We start from the raw sequence: 27,607 nt of genomic DNA, 5'->3' as shown, positions 1-27,607 counted from the left end.
TCCATCACCTCCACTAGCTTTGCTCGTAGTGATGCTTCTTAAGGCTCACTTGATTGTACATTCTGGGATGTGAGGCTCTAGGTGAGTGATCACACAATCATGGTTATCTGGGTCATGAAGATCTTTTTTGTATAGTTCTTCTGTGTATTCTTGCCACCTCTTCTTAATATCTTCTGCTTCTGTTAAGTCCATACCATTTCAGTCCTTCACTGTATCCATCTTTCATGAAATGTTCCCTTGCTATAGAGATTTTCTTGAGGAGATCTCTAGTCTTTCCTATTCTCTTGTTTTCCTCTATTTCTTTGCACTGATCACTAAGGAAGGCTTTCTTATCTCTCCTTGCTATTCTTTGGAACTCTGCATTCAAATTGGTATATCTTTCCTTTTCTCCTTTGCCTTTAGCTTCACTTCTTTCCACAGCTATTTGAAAGGCCTCCTCAGACAAGCATTTTGCCTTTTTGCACGTTTTTTTTTCTTGGGGATGGTCCTGATCACTGCCTCCTGTGCAATGTCACAAACCTCTGTCAATAGTTCTTTATGCACTCTGCCTATCAGATCTAATGTGTTGAATCTATTTTTCACTTCCTCAGTATAATCATAAGGGATTTGATTTAGGTCATACCTGAATGGTATAGTGGTTTCCCCTACTTTCTTCAAGTCAAGTCTGAATTTGGCAATAAGGAGTTCATGATTTGAGCCACAGTCAGCTTCTGGTCTTGTGTTTGCTGATTGTATAGAGCTTCTCCACCTTTGGCTGCAAAGAATATAATCTTTGGCCCATGCTGTGTAGCACCACCCAGATGGATGGGTCACGGTGGAGAGTTCTGACAAAACTTATTCCACTGAAGAAGGGAATGGCAAACCGTTTCAGTGTTCTTGCCTTAAAAACCCCATGAACAGTATAAAAAGGCAAAAATATATGACACTGAAAGATAAACTCCCCAGGTTGGTAGGTGCCCAATATGCTACTGGAGATCAGTGGAGAAATAACCCCAGAAAGAATGAAGAGATGGAGCCAAAGCAAAAACAACGTCTAATTGTGGATGTGGCTGGTGATGGAAGCAAGGTCTGATGCTGTAAAGAGCAATATTGCCTAGGAACCTGGAATGTTAGGTCCATGAATCAAGGCAAATTGGAAGTGGTCAAACAAGAGATGGCAAGATTGAACATCGACATTTCAAGAATCAGTGAACTAAAATGAACTGGAATGGGTAAATTTAACTCAGATGACCATTATATCTACTACTGTGGGCAAGAATCCCTTAGAAGAAATGGAGTAGCCCTCATAGTCAACAAAAAGTCCAAAGTTCAGTACTTGTATTCAATCTCAAAAACAGCAGAATGATCTCTGTTCGTTTCCAAGGCGAGCCATTCAACATCAAAGTAATCCAAGTCTATGCCCCAACCAGTAATGCTGAAGAGGCTGAAGTTGAATGGTTTTATGAAGTCCTACAAAACTTTCTAGAACACCTAAAATAGATGTCCTTTTCATTATAGGGGACTAGAATGCAAAAGTAGGAAGTCTAGAGATACCTGGAGTAACAGGCTTATTTGGCCTTGGAGTTCAAAATGAAGCAGGGAAAAGGCTAACAGAGTTTTGCCAAGGGAACACACTGGTCATAGTAAACACACTCTTCCAACAACACAAGAGAAGACTCTACACATGGACATCACCAGATGGTCAATAAACTAGAATTCAAAAGTTTAATTCCTGCTTCAATATTTTATATTCAAATATAATTTGCTTAAAAAAGTTTTCCTTTTAAGATATCTACAAATTTCACTCCCTGACCAGCATATGATTATTTATCACCTCACACTTTTTCACACTTACTGAATTCTATCTTTGATTTCACATTGTTTACTTTCAAAGTTGACCCTATTACCTGTGTCCCTCCTGAAAGTCTAAAATATTCTTTACCCTAATCCTATATCTTAATTGACATTCACAACCTCAAACCTGGATAACTCTCAAAGTTCCTACTTATTATTTTTCTAATAACACGGTTCCCAACTGATTTCTTCCAAAGTAACATTATATAACATCTTTTCAGCCCTCACTGTTGATCCTGGTCCCATGTAAACACCTAATTTCCTTCATTCCCAGGTGCTGTAGATTAAAATGATGTATCACTCTCAGTTTCCCGGTTGACAATTTCCTGTTTTTAACTTTCAGTTCAGTTCAGTCACTCAGTCGTGTCTGACTCTTTGTGACCCCATGGACAGCAGCACACCAGGCCTCCCTGTCCATCACCAACTTCCAGAGTTTACTCAAACTCATGTCTATTGAGTCGGTGATGCCATCCAATGATTTCATCCTCTGTAGTCCCCTTCTCCTCCTGCCCTCAATCTTTCCCAGCATCAGGGTCTTTTCAAATGAATCAGTTTTTGCATCAGGTGGCCTAAGTATTGGAGTTTCAGCTTCAGCGTCAGTCCTTCCAATGAATATTCAGGACTGATTTCCTTTAGGATGGACTGGTTGGATTTCCTTGCAGTCTAAGGGACTCTCAAGAGTCTTCTCCAACACCACAGTTCAAAAGCATCAATTCTTTGGTGTTCAGCTTTCTTTATAGTCCAACTCTCACATCCATACATGACTACTGGAAAAACCATAGCTTTGACTAGATGGGCCTTTGTTGGCAAAGCAATGTCTCTGCTTTTTAATCTGCTGTCTAGGTTGGTCATAACTTTTCTTCCAAGGAGCAAGCATCTTTTAATTTCATGGCTGCACTCACCATCTGCAGTGATTTTGGAGCCCAAGAAAATCAAGTCTATCACTGTTTGCATTGTTTCCCCAACTATTTGCCATGAAGTGATCATGGCATCACCAGATGCTGTGATCTTAGTTTTTTGAATGTTGGACTTTAAGCCAACTTTTTCACTCTCCTCTTTCACTTTCATCAAGAGGCTCTTTAGTTCTTCACTTTCTGCCGTAAGGGCATTGTCATCTGCATATCTGATATTATTGATATTTCTTCCAGCAATCTTGATTCCAGCTTGTGCTTCATCCAGCCTGGAGTTTTGCATGATGTACTGTACATATAAGTTAAATAAGCAGGGTAACAATATACAGCCTCAACGCGCCCCTTTCCTGATTTGGAGCCAGTCTGTTGTTCCATGTCCAGTTCTAACTGTTGCTTCTTGACCTTCCTACAGTCTCAAGAGGCAGGTCAGGTGCTCTGGTATTTCCATCTCTTGAATTATTTTCCACAGTTGTTGTGAGCCACACAGTCAAAGGCTTTGGCATCGTCAATAGAGCAGAAGTAGATGATTTTCTGGAACTCTCTTGCTTTTTCGATGATCCAATGGATGTTGGCAATTTGATCTCTGGTTCCTCTGCCTTTGTAAACCCAGCTTAAACATCTGGAATTTCATGGTTCATGAACTGCTGAAGCCTGACTTGGAGAATTTTGAGCCTTACTTGCTAGCCTGTGAGATGAGTGCAAATGTGTGGTAGTCTGAGCATTCTTTGGCATTGCCTTTCTTTGGGATTGGAATAAAAACTGACCTTCTCAAATCCTGTGACCACTGCTGAGTTTTCCAAATTAGCTTGCATATTGCATGCAGCACTGTAATAGCATCATTTTTTACAATTTGAAAGAGCTCAACTGGAATTCCATCTCCTCCCTTAGCTTTGTTTGTAGTGATGCTTCCTTTTTTTTTTTTAACAGAGCATTTTATTTTATTTTTATTCAATTTTTTATTTTTTTACTTTACAATATTGTATTGGTTTTGCCATACATTGATATGAATCTGCCATGGGTGTACATGTGTTCCCCATCCTGAACACCCCTCCCACCTCCCTCCCCATCCCATCCCTCTGGGTCATCCCAGTGCACCAGCTTCGACCACACTGTATCATGCATTGAACCTGGACTGGCGATTCATTTCACATATGATATTTTACATGTTTCAATGTCATTCTCCTGTCTCATCCCACCCTCGCCCTCTCCCACCGAGTCCAAAAGACTGTTCAATATATCTGTGTCTCTTTTGTTGTCTTGCATATAGGGCTATTGTTACCATCTTTCTAAATTCCACATATATGCATTTGTATACTGTATTGGTATTTTTCTTTCTGGCTTACTTCACTCTGTATAATAGGCTCCAGTTTCATGCATCTCATTAGAACTGATTCAAATGTATTCTTTTTAATAGCTAAGTGATATTCCATTGTGTATATGTACCAAAGCTTTCTTATCCATTTGTCTGCTGATGGGCATCTAGGTTGCTTCCATGTCCTGGCTATTATAAATAGTGCTGTGATGAACATTGTGGTACACATGTCTCTTTCAATTCTGGTTTCCTCAGTGTGTATGCCCAGCAGTGGGATTGCTGGGTCATATGGCAGTTCTATTTCTAATTTTTTAAGGAATCTCCACACTGTTCTCCATAGTGGCTTTACTAGTTTGCATGCCCACCAACAGTGTAAGACGATTCCCTTTTCTCCACACCCTCTCCAGCATTGATTGCTTGTAGAATTTTGGATAGCAGTCATTCTGATTGGCATGAAATGACTGGTGGTTTTGATTTACATTTCTCTGATAATGAGTGATGTTGAGCATCTTTTCATGTGTTTTTTAGCCATCTGTATGTCTTCTTTGTAGAAATGTCTGTTTAGTTCTTTGGCCCACTTTTTGATTGAGTCATTTATTTTTATGGAATTGAGTTGCAGGAGTTGCTTATATATTTTTGAGATTAATTCTTTGTCTGTTGCTTTGTTTGCTATTATTTTCTCCCATTCTGAAGGCTGTCTCTTCACCTTGCTTATAGTTTCCTTTTTTGTGCAGAAGCTTTTAATTTTAATTAGGTCCCATTTGTTTATTTTTGCTTTTATTTCCAATATTCTGAGAGGTGGGTCATAGACAATCCTTCTGTGGTTTATGTCAGAGAGTGCTTTGCCTATGTTCTCCTCTAGGAATTTTATAGTTTCTGGTCTTACATTTAGATCTTTAATCCATTTTGAGTTTATTTTTGTGTATTGTGTTAGAAAGTGCTCTAGTTTCATTCTTTTACAAGTGGATGACCAGTTTTCCCAGCACCACTTGTTAAAGAGATTGTTTTTTCTCCACTGTATATTCTTGCCTCCTTTGTCAAAGATAAGGTGTCCATAAGTGTGTGGATTTCTCTCTGGGCTTTCTATGTTGTTCCATTGATCTTTATTTCTGTCTTTGTGCCAGTACCACACTGTCTTGATGACTGTGGCTTTGTAGTAAAGACTGAAGTCAGGCAGGTTGATTCCTCCAGTTCCATTCTTCAAGATTGCTTTGGCTATTTGAGGTTTTTTTGTATTTCCATACAAATTGTGAAATTATTTGTTCTAGTTCTGTGAAAAATACCGTTGGTAGCTTGATAGCAATTGCATTGAATCTATAGATTACTTTGGGTAGTATACTCATTTTCACTATATTGATTCTTCTGATCCATGAACACAGTATATTTCTCCATCTGTTTGTGTCCTCTTTGATTTCTTTCATCAGCATTTTATAGTTTTCTATATATAGGTCTTTGGTTTCTTTAGGTAGATATATTCCTAAGTATTTTATTCTTTTCGTTGCAATTGTGAATGGAATTGTTTCCTTAATTCCTCTTTCTGTTTTCTCATTGTTAGTGTATAGGAATGCAAGGGATTTCTGTGTGTTCATTTTATATTCTGCAACTTTACTACATTCATTGATTAGCTCTAGTAATTTTCTGGTGGAGTCTTTAGGGTTTTCTATGTAGAGGATCATGTCATCTGCAAACAGTGAGGGTTTTACTTCTTTTCCAGTCTGTATTCCTTTTATTTCCTTTTCTTCTCTGACTGCTGTGGCCAAAACTTCCAAAACTATGTTGAATAGTAGTGGTGAGGGTGGGCACCCGTGTCTTGTTCCTGACTTTAGGGGAAATGCTTTCAATTTTTCACCATTGTGGATGATGTTTGTTGTGGGTTTGTCATATATAGCTTTTATTATGTTGAGGTATGTTCCTTCTATTCCTGCTTTCTGGAGTTTTTCTTTCTTTTTTTTAATCATCAATGGATGCCGAATTTTGTCAAAGGCTTTCTCTTCATTTATTGAGATAATCATATTGTTTTTATTTCTCAATTTGTTAATGTGGTGTGTTGCATTGATTGATTTGCAGATATTGAAGAATCCTTGCATACCTGGGATAAAGCCCATTTGGTCATGATGTATGATCTTTTTAATATGTTGTTGGATTCTGTTTGCTAGAATTTTGTTAAGGATTTTTGCATCTATGTTCATCAGTGATATTGCCTGTAGTTTTCTTTATTTGTGGCATCTTTGTCAGGTTTTGGTATTAGGGTGATAGTGGCCTCATAGAATGAGTTTGGAAGTCTACCTTCCTCTGCAATTTTCTGGAAGAGTTTGAGTAGGATAGGTGTTAGCTCTTCTCTAAATTTTTGGTAGAATTCAGCTGTGAAGCCATCTGGTCCTGGGCTTTTGATTGTTGGAAGATTTCTGATTACAGTTTCAATGTCCATGCTTGTGATGGGTCTGTTAAGATTTTCTATTTCTTCCTGGTTCAGTTTTGGAAAGTTGTACTTTTTAAAGAATTTGTTCATTTCTTCCAAGTTGTCCATTTTATTGGCATATAGTTGCTGATAATAGTCTCTTATGATCCTTTGTATTTCTGTGTTGTCTGTTGTGATCTCTCCATTTTCATTTCTAATTTTGTTGATTTTTCTCCCTTTGTTTCTTGGTGAATCTGGCTAATGGTGTTTCAATTTTATTCATCTTCTCAAAGAATCAGCTTTTGGCTTTGTTGATTTTTGCTATGGTCTCTTTTGTTTCTTTTGCATTTATTTCCACCCTAATTTTTAAGATTTCTTTCTTTCTACTAACCCTGGGATTCTTCATTTCTTCCTGTTCTACTTGCTTTAGGTGTACAGTTAGGTTATTTATTTGACTTTTTTCTTGTTTCTTGAGGTAAGCCTGTATTGCTATGAACCTTCCCCTTAGCACTGCTTTTATAGTGTTCCATAGATTTTGTGTTGTTGTTTTTTCATTTTCATTCATTTCTATGTATATTTTGATTTCTTTTTTGATTTGTTCTGTGATTTGTTGGTTATTCAGCAGCATATTGTTCAGCCTCCATATGTTGGAATTTTTAATAGTTTTTCTCCTGTAATTGACACCTAATCTTACTGCATTGTGGTCAGAAAAGATGCTTGGAATGATTTCAATTTTTTTTGCATTTACCAATGCTAGATTTATGGCCCAGGATGTTATCTATCCTGGAGAAAGTTCTGTGTGCGCTTGAGAAAAAGGTGAAATTCATTGTTTTGTGGTGAAATGTCCTATAGATATCAATTAGGTCTAACTGGTCTATTGTATCATTTAAAGTTCGTGTTTCCTAGTTAATTTTCTGTTTAGTTGATCTAGCCATAGGTGTGAGTGATGCTTCCTAAGGCCCACTTGACCTCACATTCCAGGATGTCTGGCTCTAGGTGAGTGATCACACCACGCTGTGCTCCTGCCACCTCTTCTTAATATCTTCTGCTTCTGTTTGGTCCATATCATTTCTGTCTTTTATCGTGCCCATCTTTGCATGAAATTTTCCCTTGGTGTGTCTAATTTTCTTCAAGAGATCTCTAGTGTTTTCCATTCTATTGCTTTTCTCTATCTCTTTGCATTAATCACTGAGGAAGGCTGTCTTATCTCTCCTTGCTATTCTTTAGAACTCTGCATTCAAATGGGAGTTTTTAACTTTAGCCAGGCTAATAATTATTTTACTTATTTGTAGTTTTCTACTAAAATATTCCAAAAGGCAGCTATTTCTACATTTCCAACATCACTGTCATCTACAATCTCCTCTCCTTCCACCTCCCCCAGATGACCACTGCTCATAAGACAGTCATCAAACATCATCTCCAAACTCACTAAGCTTTCCCTCATTCTCTTCCACTTTAACTAGCTTTAAGGAATTGTGGTATTCCATTCTCATTTAAGGCTAACTTCAGCCTTTGTGCTATAAATTGTATCCCCTTCTATATTTTAAGAATTTTGCTTTATGAATTATCCCCTTTGTCACTTTCAAACTTCTTCTCTGCTAGCTCCTTCCTCTTGGCATATAACGACATTTCTTCCTAGTCTCCTAGAGATTTTTCTTTGATTCCATAAAGCTCATTTGATTTCACCTTATATAGTTATCTTTTAAAATGTTTTTATACTGAAATACTTCTCAAACTAGTCTATGGTCACTGCTTCTATTGTTATACTGTTTCCATTCTCTTCAGTTAATTGAGATCTAACTTGTATATTCATTCTCTTTACCAAAAAATGATCTCTCACAGATCCCTGATAATCTGCAATTCACAAAACTGAGGCCTCAATAACTGAATCTTTCTTAACTCCTGTTACATTGCAATACTTTCTAGTGTTTTTTATATCCCTCTACTCCTCACTTCATTCAAGCTTGCTTCTTTTTTCTCCACTTATAAGTGGGTTCACTCACCAAAATTTGTCCTTGAGCCTTTGTGTTTTTCAGTCTATACTGTATCAGGGACCTCATATCAGGATGTAGCTGTCACTTCTAGAAGAATGACTTTAACATCCTTTCTTTTTCCCAATTTCTGGATCCATATCTGTCTCAACTACAAATTAGCAGTTGCCATGATTACTTGCCATCTACCACTGCAAGGATTAGATCATGTGCTGCTATATCTGCTGATCTTCAACATCCCCTTAAAGAAGTTCAGGATAGAAAACAGAAATGAGGCACTCTGTCCTTTAGGAAAAACTGTCAAAACAGGTCTTCAGATAGATGTTTTCAGGAGCCAATTTTATAAGCTCAATTCTTGTATTTCCTTGTATCTAGAAAAGCACTAAAAGCACTTCTACTCCTCATGACTAGGTGTAACCTTCATGACACTAGAAGAAACTTTTTACAGAAAAATGTGTGCTTGATTGCATGTACTCCCCCTTCTCCAAAATTACATACATAATGACTCTCCCCCTACCTCTTTGGAGCAGTTTCTCAAAGCTATTCAAAATGTTACCTTCTGGGCTATAGACTTCATTTTTCCCCCAAATAAAACTTAACACAAACTCTCACATTGCACTTTCTTTTTTTAGTCAACAACTGTTTTTTATCAATAATCTGATTACACTTTCCGGCACCTAACAGTCATTCTCCAAGTTTATCTTGCTGTCCATTCATCCTCAACCTTCATCTTTTTAATGAGGCCCTTTGTTATATTCTTTTCCTTTATATTCACTCTAGTATTTCAATCTTCTTTAATCCCTTTCTTTGTAATCATTCTCTATTCACTGTCCAAAGGTCAATCTTGGTTACAAAGCTTAGTTTTAACCTTATCTCTGATAGAATGGGTCTCAGGTTTCTCTTTTATTACACTACTTCTGTTATGATTTTCAATCTACAAGGAAATGCTATGAAATAGTATTTTCATTATATAGTGAAGAAAATGAGAATTTACTGAGGTAATTCAATTTCTAAGATCACACATTAGTTTACAGGAGAGCAAAGGCTTTAATTTTTATCTCTGTCATTTTTAAATTAGTATCTGCATACTAAGTTCTAAGAAAACAGTGAATATGTCTGCTTTTGTCCTTCACTGGGATCCTAGCACAGAAAAGCATGCATGCATAATGCATGGAAGAATGACAGAGTTGGGAACCTAAAACATTTCTGTAGGTTGGTCATGGTGACTAAAGCATAGATATACATTTGGCATTTGCAAAGAACTGGAAAAAAAAACATGTATGTCATATGATAAGGTATTTGTCTTTTGAGTCAATGAAGATTTTGATAGATTTTTAGCAATGTAAATAATAATAAAACTTGGATTTTTTTTTTTTTGTCCAAGACTATCCAAACTATGCTATAAGACAGTCTTTATGCGGGTGCTTGAGGTAGGTAGGCCAATTAGGAAATTGTCACTACTCTGCAAACACTTGATGAGATTGTAAATTAAGGCAGAAATTACAAGCTTGAAAGTGAGATTTGAGGGACCTTATGAGACAAAATAATAGAACTTGGTGACTTGACTGCCTGTGGCTATTAATTCAGAGGAATGATTAAGGGCAGAATAAGTAATAGTGATTATTTTATTTATCAGTATGTGAAATAAAGGACAAAGTTTAGGTTGGGACAAAACAAAAAGAGTAGTCATTTGAGACATTCAAATTTGTGTTGTTTGGAGACCAAGTGGAGATATCTACTAAACAGATGAATATGTGGGTCCAGAAATCAGGAGGGGTAACTCAAGTGAGAGCTATTAATTTGATGTATTCAATTCCTGTTCTCCTTTTCCCAGATATATAGTATTAAAGGCCAACTGTATAGTTAACCAAGGTCTTAGTTTGAAGCATTAATTCATACAAAATGTGTAACTGTTCCCCAACTAAGGAACACTTAGATAAATTCTATCAATCCATCCTTCTATCATGTACATTTCTATCTAAAGCAAGCTTGTGTGGGAAATGTCACATAATTATATAGTTCATTGTTTCACCCGCCCCCCTTTTTTAGCCTAAGAAGTACAATAAAAAGATAAGAAAAGAAAGAAAGTGAAGTTGCTCAGTTGTGTCCAACTCTTTGCAACCCCATGGACTGTAGCCTACCAGGTTCCTCCATCCATGGGATTTTCCAGGCAAGAGTACTGGAGTGGGTTGCCATTTCCTTCTCCAGGGGATCTTCCCGACCCAGGGATTGAATCCGGGTCTGCCTCAATATAGGCAGACACTTTACCATCTGAGCCACCAGAAGGATTTTGAAGTTAAAATACTTCAAAATCCTACAAGGCATATATATATATAAATATTTAAAAATATATATGTATATTTATACATATTTATTTATATATAAATATTTAATATTTAAAACATTATATATAATATTTTAAATATTATCAACTATTTTAAAACAAGTATAAAACTGGAAGTATTTAAATAAATTTTCATTAGGAAGTAAAGAGTACATAGCCAAAACATTCTCACAAATGAAATATTCTTGTTTGGCTGATGACTTTTTACAGTTTCAGAATGCTCATCATTACTACATCATAGAAATAGGTGCTTGACGTAACGCTAGTAATTGAAATATATCTGACACCATATGACTACTAATGTGATTCACTACTAAAACCCCCACAAAATTACTTTTATTTATGCTAAGATATTTACACCACACTGGACCTAATCATCAGACAAATACAGAATATTGGACATTATATAATAAACTATCCTAGACTTTAGAAAAATGCCAGTCATGAAAACAAAATAACATCAGCAGTATAACATGGGAAACATTCTAAATTAAGAGTTGAAATAGCATAATATACAAAGGAAATGTGTAAGACTTGATTGGATCCTGGATCCAAGATATATAAAACGTCTGAAAAACATTTTGGAACAACCAAATAAATATGAATATGGAGTATATTTTATATAACATTTTGGATTTGTATAGATATTCTTAAGCATCGCTTCTCGGCCTTTTGGCTAAGATCAAGTGTAGATATTCTTAAGCATGAAAATAGTGTGATTTTCTGGGACAATGACCTATTCTTAGAAGATACATTCTGAAATATTTACGGATGAAGTGTGTGATTGCTTTCAAGAGGTTCAGCAAAACAAAGAATAAATATAAAGACAGATATACATGTATACATGTACATATGTGTGTGTGTGAATTTATATATATGAAAAATACAAAGGACAAAGTGCTAATAATTGGTAAGGTGAAAGGTAAAATATAGGTATCTAATGTACTATTTTCTCAAAATTCCATATTTTATAGGATTATTAAAATTAAAAGTTTGGGGAAAATAAGTGTACATTGGGATATTATTTTTCTGATAAAATAGGCAAATATATCTGCAAAATCATCCATATTATTTTGCAAATGAATTCTTTCAAATACTTCATGAGCAGATCACTTTAAAATTATAAAAGCTTTTTAAGGAAATCCTTCTCAATAGATTACTTGACAAACTTATCAACAAAATTTGACAAAAACAGGCCAAATCCTTCATGAATGCAGATCCAAACACCAAACCAAAATATCTCCAAATTGATTCCAACAATGTAAAAATGTATATTAAAGGAAAAAAGCCAGAGGTAAGAGAGAACTCAAGAATGACTTGTTGAAATACTGTTGGAACATTAATATTATTCACATTATCAAAGGAGAAAGAACATCATGATTATGACAGGAGATGCACACACATGTGCATGAACACACACATACACACTAAACCAACTTCTTTTATATATTCTTGATAAAAACTTTTATCACACTAGAAACAGAAGGCAATTCCCTTAACAAAATAAAGAGTATGTACAAAAACCTGCAGTAATGGTCACACTTAATAGGGAATATTTAGCATCATTAACTACAGGTAGTGAACAAAGACTTATGATGATGAATGGACTGAAAGTTTCCTGTCTTTGACCTTCTCCTCTTCAATGCTCTCATCAGGGATTTAGGTGAAAGTGGATAAGGCAAAATTTCCCACTTGAGTAAGATTCAGAATTTGGAAGGATAGAGTTTCAGGTAAAGTCAGTATTCCAAGTGATCTAAACGAGCAGAAATGTTTGGCCCAAATGAACAGAATTTAGCAGATATCTTTAACTGAGGTTCAAAATCAGCTATACACATGTAGTATACCCATATAGTATGTGGGAAAATCAGCTTGCTAAGTGATGATGTAAAAAAAAGTAGAAACAAATTAATTGCTAAAAGCTCAATATAGGTTAAAAACGTACAGCTACAAAAAAAAAAAAATAGAAGAAGAAAAGAGGTAAAGTAATCATAGTGTCTATTAAGAAAAGTGTTCTATTTAGAAATAAGTACTAGGATTGAGGCAGATCTATTTTGCACCCCTATCTTACTAAACAAGAACATCAGGACCCTTAATAAAAGCACCTATATCTATGGCAAAATTTTAAGTCAGACAGTGTTTCAGAAGGACATTGGCTCTCACATGGAGTGTGATTCAGAAGGTAAGGAATCTAAAAATCATGTTCCACAAGAAAGGATGAAAGGAGTCGAACATATTATAATTGAAACATCTCTTGAAAAAGAAGTGGAGAATGCTTTAAATAATAGAGAATGTTGAGAACTCATTGTAAGTTAGACTTTGTACCAACTATTTCAAACTACCCAAACCCTACGAGATAAACATCAGTAAGTCAATTTTATAAAGGAGGAAACTCTCAAGAGATTAACTTCCATCAAGACAGACAGATTCAGCAATGAGTACAACCTCACATTTATTCCAAAACATGAGTTTGCTTATTACATTTCACTACCCACTATCTAGGCTATATGATGGGTTGTAACATGGAAGAGACAGAGAAGTTTGTTTTTGCTCAATGAGAAAGAGGAATAGTGAGTGAAATAGAATTGCTTCTAAACAAGAAATGAAGCTAAAAATCTTTTATGCCAATAGTCTACCAATAGATTACAATCATAAACTGCACACCCACATGTCTATGAAAGTTCACATCTTCCATATTAATCTAAAATAAGTGATTTTAAATTTATGTCTTGACATCATATTGATATTGACATTACCAGTTAATAATTTAAAAGAAGGTATCATTTTAAGATTAGTATTAGGCTGTATATTGTCACCCTGCTTATTTAACTTATATGCAGGGTACATCTTGTGAAATGCCAGGCTGGATGAAGCACAAGCTGGAATCAAGATTGCCAGGAGAAATATCAATAACCTCAGATATGCAGATGACACCACCCTTATGGCAGAAAGTGAAGAACTGAAGAGCCTCTTGATGAAAGTGAAAGAGGAGAGTGAAAAAGCTGGCTTAAAGTTCAACATTCGAAAAACTAAGATCACAGCATCTGGTTCCATCACTTCATGGGAAATAGATGGGGAAACAATGCAAACAGTGACAGACGTGATTTTCTTGGCCTCCAAAATCACTGCAGATGGTGAGTGCAGCCATGAAATTAAAGGATGCTTGCTCCTTGGAAGAAAAGTTATGACCAACCTAGACAGCAGATTAAAAAGCAGAGACATTGCTTTGCCAACAAAGGCCCATCTAGTCAAAGCTATGGTTTTTCCAGTAGTCATGTATGGATGTGAGAGTTGGACCATAAAGAAAGCTGAACACCAAAGAATTGATGCTTTTGAACTGTGGTGTTGGAGAAGACTCTTGAGAGTCCCTTAGACTGCAAGGAAATCCAACCAGTCCATCCTAAAGGAAATCAGTCCTGAATATTCATTGGAAGGACTGACGCTGAAGCTGAAACTCCAATACTTTGGCCACCTGATGTGAAGAGCTGACTTACTGGAAATGACCCTTATGCTGAGAAAGATTGAAGGCAGGAGGAGAAGGGGACAACAGAGGATGGCATGGTTAGATGGCATCACCAACTCAATGGACATGAGTTTGAGCAAGCTCTGGGAGTGTTGATGGACAGGGAGGCCTGGCGTGCTGCAGTCCATGGGGTTGCAAAGAGTTAGACACGACTGAGCGGCTAAACTAAACTGAACTGATAATAGTACGGGAGTCAGGAGCTTAATTTCTTTAAGTTAGGTCTAGGACTTTAGATGAATATCATAATTTCTACCAGATTCAGTATTCTCATGTATAGAAAGAAGATGCATGCACAGCTGGTGGGCTTCTAAGGTTTCAGTCCACTGCACAGTTACGTGATTTTAAGAGTACCTACAAAAAAGCTTCTGCAGTACTATAAATCAGGGTTTATTTTCATTTTGCCTGTTTTAACCAGTTATGAAATGAGTGAGCAGGATTTGATTGTGTTTAGGTGAAATTTAGTTACAAGTATAGATCTATAATGGCTTCTCTGGTGGCCCAGACAGTAAAGAACTCACCTGCAAAGCAGGAGACCTGGGTTCGATCCCTGGGTGGGGAAGATACCCTGGAGAAGAAAATATCTACCCACTCCAGTATTCTTGCCTGGAGAATTCCATGGAGAGGAGCCTGGTGAGTTATGGGGTCCTGGTGAATCATGGGGTCTCAAAGAGTAGGATACATCTGTGTCACTAACACTTTCACTTCACACTTCATAGAAATCATGTAGCCTTAAAAATGTTTGAATATATTTGCAAATAAAAATATGGAATAAAATCTCTAATTTATACTTATTAAGAATAAAATAATTTGAGTATTAAAGTATGAATTAAGTATAAACTTAAATATTTAATTATTTGAAACATTTTCTACTTTGAAGAAATAAATAAATAGCTTGTTAAAATTCCCTCATTACACTTTGACCCAGATAATAGTATTAGTCATGATCACAATTAGGAAGGAACAGATTATTTCAGGATGCCCTTGGCCTGTGTAAACATGTTATTTTGATGTCTATATTTGGCTGTGTAGCATGATCTCATCTTACAAGAATGGAATGATTATTGTGAACTAAGACCTAGTAACATTGTGAGAATGGGACTCAGTAATTTATTCCTAAAAAAACCTTGCAGTGGGGCAAATAATTAATTAGATTTTGGACAGATGGGCTTTTCTTCAGGAATTTTCATCTTATTGCTATAGTTGAATATACTGGGCCTGCATATAGAAGCCTAAAGCCACTACATAGAGCAGGATATTATCCAGGTAACTATTTTAAAGCCTTTCTAAGGAAAATACTGTTTTCATACAGAATTTCATTAAAGAGTACATGCTGTTTTTTCAAAAGTGATTATTCTGCCCATCTGACACACATCTGAATGATCAATTATCAACAATCTTTATATAATAACATACCCATTAGCATCAGAAATAGTTCTGGAAACTTGCCAGATCTGAGTGAAATATAGTCGTGATTATTTAAAAAATCTTTATGTGTTCAACAGTGGTTCAAATGTGTATCTGTCCATGATACATATGCTGGTAAAATTCTGGAAAATTCTTTACACAGGTTATCATTCTCAAGGTAGATAACTGAAATTAAATGACAATTATCTAAATTATTTTCACTTTATTGTAGAAATTATAGATATTATACCCTTACGTAACTGATAGTTAAAAATGAGACATTCTCAATCTCTCAGATTTTCTCGAAAGTTTTTTCATTCAGTACTTCCACTCTAGTTGCAGAAAATGCAACATTAAATATATCTGAATGGATAAGTCCTGGGGTTCCTATTGGGCCAGTTGGTTTTCCTCCCATATTCCCAGAACTGCAATTTTCAATCTAGCAAAACTGCAAACATAGAGAAGTAAGATATACTACAAGTCTTTTAGTTGTATAGAATGATGCTGCAATTTCTAATGTCTATTTCTACTGTTGGAGTTTTTATCAAAACTACCAAGAACAGTTTTATAATCTTATTGAATAACTTTTCTTTCAAAGTGATGCAGTATGGAGCAAAATAACAAATTACATAAAGCCAATAAACCAAGATACTGTGCAAAGCTCATTGATTTATTCTTTTTTTTTTTTCACAAACATAACACTTAGCCATGGAAAATAATATAGATAGTTGTCTTCTGTAAACAAGTGAGGTGATACTTTAATGTGATTTTCACTTTAATCTCAAATTTCTCATTCTTAGACATGGCAGCCAGCCGATACTAAATGGTTGTGCTCCATCAGTGAGTTTTGTTTGATTAGATTTAAAGTCTATGAAGAAAGATTAGCAAATTTGCTGAGGTTGATTTTGCATTTATCAACTCTGTTGTGCAATTTCACACTGAGTAGTGTGGAAGAGACTAGCATTAAAACATAAAGCAAAGTATTCTGGAGGTTTACCCAAGAGGAAGCATCTATAAATCATCACCAGCGATAAAATTATTTACCATAGCTTCACTACTTTGATTCCTCAGGATCCTGTAAGGTGGGCAGTTCTTTCAGATAGCTGCAGATACATAATTTTCTTAGAAAAACAAGAAAATTTTCCTCTGAGAAAGAAAAAAACAAATTTTCTGTGAAGTAGAATTAAACTGAGGTGCAGTTGTATTTGCTCATCAGAGTTTAAGAAAACATTGAGTCAAGGAGAAATCATTCAATGTGAAGAAACTGATATAAAACACAAGGACAAAATGTTACTTTTGAAGTACTGTATGAGTTTGAAGAATGCATTCGTTTCATTGAGATTCTACTGTTAGGCACTGTTCTACGTGCTTCCGGAATGTGAGTGAACAAAACAGGCTAATTCCCTTGCCCTTGTGGAATTTACTTTGCAGTGCTGGAAGACAGGAACATTTAAAAAATATATGTGAATAATGTGTTACTTTGTAGAATGAGGTAAGTGCCAGGGAAAAAAGTGAGGAAAGGAAAGGGCAATAGTGGGTGACAGCGGGTTTAGAAATGTAGACAGTGTAGTCAAGATCCTCTGATTCAATATGGATTTTCATATAATTTGAATAAAACTCTTATTAGATTCAGGGTTTCCAGAAGTCATAAGACTTTTGTTCCATAAAATTATACTAGTTTTGGTAAAATAAGACAGTTGATCACCATGCTGGTAAGGGATATGTTTACATCTATAAATCAGGTTTCCTGAATGTGGGTTTTTCCTGGAAATTTAAATAGTCTTAGTAGTGCTGCTTTGAAATTTGTCCAGAGTTAACAAGCACACAGACTTTAAAGATGTCCTATGACTCAATTTCACAATAATACATCAAAGTGTTTGCTTCTCTTAAGGATACAGATATTAGTGTAAGGTTAAATATTCATTCATTGATCTTTTTTTATAGGCCCTTGGTCAATATCATACTTCAATATCACATTTTTATTGATAAATGTTAATTATAACCTGAGGAACATTGAGTTTTCCTTAATTTATAAAAGTTTAGTGATTATATATAAAAATTTTATGAACAGATTTGTATTATTCAGGTTTTATCAACTCTTGATGACCCCCTGCTTTTCTCCCATTTATAAACCCAGAATTCCCAAATTTCAAGAAGTTGCCTGATATCACTAAAATGTCTGCAAGTTACAAATGCTGGAGGGGATGTATGGAGAAGAGGGAACCCTCCTACACTGTAGGTGGTGACATAAGTTGGTGCAAGCACTATGGAAAATAGTACAGAAGTCCCTCAGAAAGCTAAAAATAGAATTGCCATATGATCTAGCAATCCCACTCCTGGGCATATATCCAGACAAAACTATAATTTGAAAAGATACATGCACCCTAATATTCATAGCAGCACTACTCACAATAGCCAAGACATATAAACAACCTAAGTGTCCATAAACAGATTAAAGGATAAAGAAGAAGTGGTACGTATACGCAATGGAATACTACTCAGCCATTAAAAAAATGAAATAATGCCATTTGCAGAAAAAGAAAAGCAACTAGAGATTATCACAAGTGAAGTTAGTCAGAAAGAGAAAGACAAACATCATATGATATCACTTATATGTGGAATCCAAAACATGACACAAATGAACCTATCTATGAAATAGAAACAGACCAGGGACATAGAAAATAGATTGGTGGTTGCCAGGGTAGGGAGGTGTAGGAGAAGGGTGAATTGGGAGTTTTGGATAAGCAGATATAAACTGGTATATATAGAAGGGTAAACAACAAAGTTCTTCTATATAGCCAGGAAATTAAATGTTTTTCATTAAAAATTTATGTTTTAAAATTTTTTAATCATGTGAATTTCTACATGTTGCCATCAATATTAAAATACAGTTGTATATTGTATATCATCAACTAAATAGATGCCCCCAGATAAATGCAATTAGTTCTCTATGGTATTACTGCCACTCCCTTCCCCTCTCTCAGGAATGTGTAATCCATTGTGAGACATTCATTCCTTTGTTATTGTTATCCCAGAGGCCCTTTAGGTTTGCTTAGTATTTTAGGCAGCTTTCTATTTTAAACATAAATTTCCTATGTAACAAGACAAACATGATGATGAAAACAAAAAGCTCATCCTTCAATCAGAATAGGCTTTGAATAGTTCTGGAAATAAATTATTGTCTTTTTTTTTCCTTGCTATTAAATCACATAGGATATAGGAAGACACATTCTCGTGTGATGTAGAGACTAGTAGCTCAGACAGTAAAGCATCTGCCTGCAATGCTGGAGACCCAAGTTCGATCCCTGGGTTGGGAATATCCCCTGGAGAAGGAAATGGCAACCCACTCCAGTATCCTTGCCTGGAAAATCCCATGGACAGAAGAGCCTGGTGGGCTGTACAGTCCATGGGGTCACAAAGAGCTGGACATGGTTGAGTGACTAACACACACACAGAGACTATAAAGTTGGGACCATTTGAGGGGAGAGTTGAAAAATCAGGAGAGAAAAGCTTTTGTAAAGTTATGTTCAAATGCAATCATATATAGATATGTCATCACCGACTCAACGGACATGAGTTTGAGTCAACTCCGGGAGCTGGTGGTGGACCAGGAGGCCTGGTGTGCTGCAGTCCATGGGGTCACAAAGAGTCAGATGTGACTGAGTGACTGAGCTGAACTGATGTTTTCCTGATGGTATACACTTCTTGGTTTACAAAACACTTTCTACCTTGGAGCCAGAACTATATCTGTCTCTAGTATCAAAATAGAGGGGGTGCTACTATCTTAGAAAGCAGACAGCCAATAATACTTTTTAAGTCCTGATTGATCACTCTCCTTCTTTACATAAGAGGGTGGTCTGTAAAAGATTAACCCACAAGAAAGAGAGTCACAGGTTTTAATGTCTATATGAACTTGGTGCATCAGTTGATAACACTCCCATATTTCTATTGCAGGAGCAGGAGAATCTGGAAAAAGTACCATTGTGAAACAAATGAAGTAGGTGCCCACTATTTTAAACATTTACTGTTTGATGTCTGTCCACGGGGGCTTCCTTTGTGGCTCAGCTGCTAAAGAATCCGCCTGCAATGCAGGAGACCATGTATTTGATGATGACTTAAATAAGTACTTCTGGAAAAACTAATTGATAGTCTCTAAACCAGTTAGTGGCAGAGCTGTCACATTTCCTGTGCAAATATTCCTCCAATCCTTTATCTGTAAGCATAACAGATGAGTAATATTATAATTTCCATTTTTCTTTCAAATTTTGCCTCTCAATAAGATGACAACTAAAAGCAGTTATGTTTTAAATGTATTAATATAGGTATGATTCAGGGTCTTAATATTGTGAGCATAAGCCATAAACATTTCAAAATATGTCAGTGATCCATTTGAATTTAGGAGGAAACAATATTTTTAACATTTCACATGCCTGGGAATGAAATGCATATTTAAAGTTATTATCATTATGGATTTCAATTTATTTTTGTATTTTTTCTCTAATTTCTCTTTACAATGAAATAAACAGATGTGAATTCTGAATAAGGATATTATGAACACAAAGATGCTATAATTTAAGAATATAATATCTAAATGAGTAAATGAAATACTAAGGGGAGAGGAATATGTGAAATCTCATGACCATGTCACTGCTGGAGAATTTTAAAGGAGCATCATTGCTATAGGAGAAGAAGATAATCATTTTTTTTTAAATTTATTTTTCACTATGCTTGAGGATCTTTTTCTTTGGAATGTATCCTGGTGACGGAATGATCCCAACTAATGATGAAATTGTCTATTTGTAATCTGATATTGTTTGGTCACTATATCCAACTTTACAGTCCCATGGACTGTAGCCTACTGGGCTCCTCTGTCCATGGGATTTTCCAGGCAAGAACACTGGAGTGGGTTGCCATGCCCTTCTCCAGGGGATCTTCCCAACCCAGGGATCAAACCTGGGTTTCCCGCATTAGCAGGTAGATTCTTTACCCCTGAGCCACCAGGGAAGCCCACACTTTGAGCTAAGGAAGCATATAATATATGCCTCTATATTCTATGAATAGGTCTAAATCAGAATAAACAACATTAAACGTATATTCCCATGTGTCCTTTAGTCCCCTGCAATGAGTTATAACAACAGCAGCCTCTACAGAAATAAATCTATGTGTAGTTACAGTGCCCCCTCACTCTCTCAACCAAGTTATGCACCATCTACATAAGTTATGTTTCCAAACATGTCACTTAACCCTACTGTCACTGCCTCAGTTCAGAACCTCAGCATTGCTAACCTGGATCAAAGTGCTATCATGCTATATCGTTTCTACTTCTCTTCTTTCCACTGTGTTAGCCACACTGCCACCAGCTATCTCTGCAGAAACTATTTGATCTCTTTCATGATTTGAACTCTTCACTATATTAACAAGATCAAACTCCTGGAACTCTTAAACACTTCAGAATCCAACTCTTGCCTATCTCTCCATCTTAATATCCCATAATCCCCTCCCCCCCCCACTTTCTGCCTCAGAAATACTGAACTTACTCGGTGCTATGGACTAGCATACCATGGGTGGCAATATAACTTAGCGGCTAAGATCACAGGATCTGAAATCAGGCTGTGTGTGTTGACCAGCTGTACCATCCATTAATGGAATAAGTCTGGGACAGTATCTTTATGTATTTATGCCTTTGTTTCTACCTTTAAATGTAGATGATAACTTATCAATACCTACTTTAAGTCAGGACTTATTACAAGAAACAAGATGACGCATAAAGTACTTAAAACAATGTTTGGCACATACTGAAAGCTTGTTAATTGTAAGCATCTATTTGGTCACACCAATCCTTCTGCTCAAAGTGTTCTTTTTCCTTTTGACTCTCTGGAAATAACCATTTGTCCCTGAAAAATTAACTGATCATCACTGCTGCCAGACAGTCTCCCTGATCCCTTACCACCACTCCCAGCTGGGTTGATCGCTTTTTCTAGTTTGTTCCACCTGCCAGTATTTTTGCTATACATTATCATACTGTACAAAAATAGGATTTCATGCCCTACCTTCCTGTAATCTAGTACTCTCCAATAGTGCATTCTGTGATGACAGGAATATTATTACATCTGTGCTCTCCATATGTGGCTAATGTGATTGAGGAGCTAAATTTTAAATTTTATTTAATTTTAATTAACATGTGGTATGACTACTGTATGGGACAATGGAGCACTGGTCTATGTTTTTAGGGAGGAAGGACTTTTATAATTCATTCATTCTCTTCAGTGTTTGAAATACATTGCCAAAAATGCCCAGTAAATGCTTATTAATTTGAGCAGATCTAGGAATGAACTTGCAGATGGAGAGTTCCATCTCACAGTAATTGCAGCCCCTAGAAAGCAGTGTTGCGTAAGTCCCACTACAGCTGGATTTTGCTAACTTTGCTGTTAGTTTGCTTGGTGACAGGGATTTCTTATTCCATGAAAAAAGGACAGAGATAAGAACTTGTTCCAGGAAAAAAACCTAAATGCCCCCAGGTTTACCTAAATGCCATTTAAATTTAATAATTAAATTAATATTCTAATTTTAATTTTTGACAGAGAACTGGGATTTCTTTAATGAAATTATTCTCAACATATCCATAAAAATATTTTACTGTTTTTTCTCTATAGTCTTTAAATGACTATCTTATTCACCTAAGTTAATTGTTTAATACAGTAGGACAAACATAGCCATGTTTGAAGTATTGAATAGAAATACAGCCAGTATTGGCAATCAAATAGTAAAAACAATAAATAATAGATATAGGTACTGCCTTTACTCTTTTCACTAAGAGTATTTGTATTTTAAGGTTTTAATGTCTTTGTGTTCTTTTTACTCCCTATACTAAAACCTCTGTGTGTATGGATGCAACACAAATCCCTAGTAATCTCTCATCTAAATGATGCCTAATGAACACGCAGTTCATTTTATTTATTTTATTTTTTTTAACGCAGTTCATTTTAAAAGCCATTAAAAAAGAAAAAACAGAAAACAAGAAGAATATATTATGCAATAGGAATTCAATGAAGTGATTAGCATACACAAAGACCCTTTTAATAGGTGTGTATTCCAAAACTAGTAATAAAATTGAGTTCTGATTCAATAAGTGGAAGGGAAAGAAGAGTTCAGCCAAGTTAAATGTCTAGGCATTTCAACTTTGAGAACTCAGTGGCACGCACGTACACACAGGGAACAGTGACAAGGGATTTAACAGACGGTAATTACCACCATTTAAAAGGATACCTTTGTTACTGTTATAAATAGAAAGCAGGCACTATTTTCCAGTCTGTCTTAAGTGATAGGAAAAGATGTGGATGCTATAGTAAATTGCTTCATTTCCTCTAGACATCATGTTATCAACACTAAAAAAAGTTTCAGAACCCTGTGTATATCTTTGTAAGGGGAAGCTGGACAGTCTTTCTCTCAGAAAGAAACAATCTTGCTCAGTAAAAAGCTCACGATTTACCCATTTTAAACTGTAGTTTATCTGGAGCAAATCGTTAAGTCCTCTTTGTATTTAGCTTAGGAGCTCAGAAAGTAAATACTACATTAAATCCCAATGAAAATAAAAACTCAAAGCCATAAAATTGGTCCCATTTATCATATATGTGGATAACATTCTTCTGTTTTTAACAAAAATATATACTATAATTTTATGCAAATTATTATTGATGTGTTTAATATTAGAAAAAATCAACTATTCAACTGACAAAAGCTTTTCATGTTTAAATTATAGGATCATCCATAAGAATGGTTACAGTGAGCAAGAATGCATGGAGTTCAAAGCAGTAATTTACAGTAATACATTGCAATCCATCCTCGCTATTGTGAAAGCCATGGCAACCCTGGAGATTGATTATGTAAATCCTAGAAGTGCAGTAAGTATGCAAATAACGACAGCTGTAGTGGAGTTTGAACCATAAAACAGTGGAATCTAATAGATCTGTAGCATTAATCTACACCAAAATTAAGAATATAAAACATGAATTTGAAAGTTTTAATTCTGTTTAGTATAAGATTTCCTGTTTTCCTTTAAATGGAACTTTCCTTTTGACTGTGTGGCCTCATCTTACTCAACAATAACTGTTTTCCCAGGACTCAATCAGCCACCAGGGAAGCTCAGTTTCAAATAATACACTATACCAAACATAAATATTTATATTTGCTAAATAAGAGTCTAGTCCCTAAAATCAAACTGTAATATCTCTATATTAATTTTAATTATGAGCCATTTCATAGAGATTTTATTTTTAATAACAATACTATAACTTTCAATAATGTTCAATGATAATTACAAAAACTACATGGCACAAGGAAATGATTGTTTTATAAAGTAATATTTTTTAAAAAATGCAAAATTGTATGAGAAAATGTTTGCATAATAAATATACTCAGTCATTATTTGTTTACGAGGTAGCAGATAGTTTCATTTGTCTTCTTTTTATATTTTATAATATATAAGATTTTATGTTAAAATGCATAAAAATTTTACCTACTTGAAAACAATTTATGTGCCAACATAGAAAACTATTTTAGTCAGCAAATGAAACCTAAGTATTAATCAAAGAACAGTAGTTAATCATATCCTGAAACAGATGTGTATAATCTATAGGAAGAACTCACCTATTTCCCTTCATTCCCTCTGGGAGCAGCTGATTGCCTCTGGATGATGTCAACTAAACTGTTCCCAGTGTAATTTTTAGGTACCTTGTTATACTAACAAGTGGCTCAGCTAGTAAAGAATCCACCTGCAATATGGGAGACCTGGGTTCGATCCCTGGGTTGGGAAAATCCCCTGGAGAAGGTAAAGGCTACTCACCCCAGTATTCTGGCCTGGAAAGTTCCATGGACTGTATAGTCCATGGGGTTGCAAAGAGTCTGATACAACTGAACGATATTCACTTTCACTTTCTTATACTAACAATGAATATAGAGAGGAATGATATAGTAGGTATAGAGAAGACAGTGATACTTGGGTTCTCCCCTCGTCTCGAGAAGTTTAAGGTTAAATCAGGTAAATTACCCTTGGCAGTCATTAGGATGAAAAGAAAAATATCTCTTTCATGTCCCTAAATTCCCTTTGGTTCTGCCACTTTCCAGCAGAGAGCACAGAAATGCTCCACACGTCCTTGGGGCAGATTGTAAAGCAGAGTCAGGAGTTCGGCTGGGTGTTCCTTCCATTTTTAGCTTCCCCACAACTTGGCTCCACTAAGTTAAAGATAGTATTTCTCTGGGTTACAGTTTCCCTCACATGTAAAGGGTGAACTTGAAGGAGCTGAATGCTAATATCCTTTTGGTCTTATTCTGTGATTTAGTGTTCATATATAGTTCAGTTATTGCTCAGACCCTGGCTTTTCTAAGATAGGTTCTTAAGATAGGATTTTAAACTGACCCTTAAGAGACAACTTGGAATAATCCCTTATTTACAAAAAATAATAATAAGGGCCAAAGAGGATTAGCAATTTGGCCTGCATTAAATAACTAGAGTTTAGGGCAAAACTCAATTCTCCTGGTTTCTGTTATAGTGCTTTTCCCTATGCAAGGAGTTTTGTAAAAATATTTTTAAGAATTAGGACTATTTCTTTTATTTTCTTTCTTTTAAACAATAACAGTTCTTGGAACAGGAGTTCCTTCTACATTCCTCTGAGAATGATTTAGCAAGTTTGAATTTGCATGTGTAATATTCCATATATTTGTGTCACAACCTTGCCTACTGATACTTATTTAAATATAATTTTTGCTTCATGAAGCCCAGTGTTTGCAAATCTGATAGCAGTCATCACTAAAGACCTGGAATGTGTTGTTTAAAACTCTTAGTGATCTGGCTTGAAGGTGGAGTGAAAACAGACTCTGTACATTGCTGCCATTATGCTAACTACAAAATAGAAAGAAATGTCATTTATTCAAACCCCACATTAAATGGTATAAACAGAGTAACTTAAGCAGCATTAAACAACTGGCATAACTTCTTAGGAATTCCTATGTCCTCAAGTATCAAACACCATAGTGTCAGGTATTACATAGCTCATACTTTTATTTCAATTAATGTCGATTATAGCAATTTCAATCACATTCTTCTTCAGTATTTGATTTTTAGATTAATATACTCTCCACCTGACTCAGACTGTTTATCTGACAGATTAATTGCTAAGCACTTAAGTGTGGCTTTCACAGTTCTGGCGTCCTATGACTCTCAATTTAGCTGCCAACTTATATATACAGTGCATATATGTTTACATAACCATTTATACCTCACCACACAGATTGCCATTCAAAAAGAGAAAGATTTCCAACAGAAAATATACATGAGCTTTACTGGTCACTGGTTCTGTAAGTTTGGACAAGATACTTAAGTTTCAGGTTTTTCATCCACAGTGTTAGCTTTCATCATTAAATTACAATGATTATTACAAGAGGAAGCAAGAATAGTAAATCCATACAAACACTAATTATGAAAGAATACAAGCTCCCAGTATTAGATATTATTACTTTCTAATAATCACAGTGAATAAAGGCTCATTAACATTTATGTATTGAAGTATACATCCAATATCATTTGAAAAGTTGTTTTTCACTAAACTATTATTTATATGGCAGACAACTAACTGGACACTAGGAATATACTGAAGAATCAGCCATAAATGAGATGGAAACAGTATTTGCCCTCTAGAGAAGAAAAAATGGTGTCGACCAAGTAGCTATATTTCAGCTATTACAAAAGCTTTTAAAGATGGTAAAGTTGAAGAAACAAACCAGGGAAATAAAGGCATTTACTTATTCTCTCTCAATATTACTATATTCTATTTCAGAAATCTAAAACAGTCACTAGACTGACTAAAAGAATGCTGAAAATCGCAACACACATTGTGGGTGTTGTAACCATCTTCGACAAAACACCCGATGAAATGAATCCTATAATTTGAAGTAAAGAACACTGATTACTCAAGATGGTTTACGATAAAAGTTCTATAATCAAATAAGTTTGGGATAAATACGTACTGTAACAATTTTTAGGAAATTAACAAACAATATTTGTAAGCAAAGCTTCTGAAAATCCTGTAATTAAAACTTGGCATTTTAAACCCAACATTTCTGCAAATTATTAGGCTATGCTATCTTTTCCTTCCTTGATGTATTTTTTTCATTATCTTTCAAAATATGATTCTAGGGTTCAGAATGAGTTATACAACATTCTAGGTTCATCTGAGGTTCCTAATATTGATGAAGAAAGTCTGGAAAACTTATTGAGGAAACATATTTCACTTTCTATGCAACATAGTTCTAGAGCTATCCAACGTAAAGAGAATGAGTTATTCTAGAACCACCATAATTCCCAAACTTTTCCAAATACATGATAGGGAAATAAAATTTCTTTAGGATACCACTCAAACCTGCAGTGAATTATTAATATTTGGAAAATGATTAAACATCCCTTAAATGTCTCTAGATCATGAGATATGAGCTAATTAATATATTCATTTTATTGATTCATTCATTCAACAACATTTCAGGGCATGTACTATGTGTTAGGTTCTGTTCTTGGTTTTAAGGATGTAGAAACAAACAAAAAAATAAAATTTCTGCCTATATATACTTATAATCTAACATAAAATATGTAAAGAATTGTGCACTATACAGATGGTAATAAGTATACTATAAAAAAAATTCAAGACAGTTAAGGGGGAGAAAGTGTAAGAATGAAAGAAGAGATGTTAAGGAAGCCATCCTTGAGGTGGTGGTATATTCGAAGAGATCTGAATGAAGTAGGTAGTGAGTCACAGGAAAGGCATGAAGAGATCAGCCATTCTCAAAAACTTTGAAAGCTTGGTGAGTTCAAGGAATAGGAAGGAGTCCTGTGTGTCTTGAGGAAA

At 35.3% G+C, this 27,607-nt stretch overlaps 1 protein-coding gene across 1 annotated transcript in view; it reads left to right on the top strand.

The window, feature by feature from the left end:
• Window positions 1-27,607, top strand: part of GNAT3 (G protein subunit alpha transducin 3) — a 56,931-nt gene that overhangs the window by 6,293 nt on the left and 23,031 nt on the right. Inside the window, exons 2-3 of the mRNA XM_070469873.1 lie at window positions 19,668-19,710; window positions 23,473-23,614. Coding sequence (XP_070325974.1) covers window positions 19,668-19,710; window positions 23,473-23,614 — 185 coding nt within the window. The remainder of the gene's footprint in view (window positions 1-19,667; window positions 19,711-23,472; window positions 23,615-27,607) is intronic.

Source organism: Odocoileus virginianus, chromosome 1 (genome assembly GCF_023699985.2).
Source record: "Odocoileus virginianus isolate 20LAN1187 ecotype Illinois chromosome 1, Ovbor_1.2, whole genome shotgun sequence".
In the NCBI taxonomy this organism is placed as follows: Eukaryota; Metazoa; Chordata; class Mammalia; order Artiodactyla; family Cervidae; genus Odocoileus; species Odocoileus virginianus.
The sequence above is the reverse complement of the archived record's forward strand: the minus strand, read 5'-3'. Positions and strand labels throughout refer to the sequence as shown.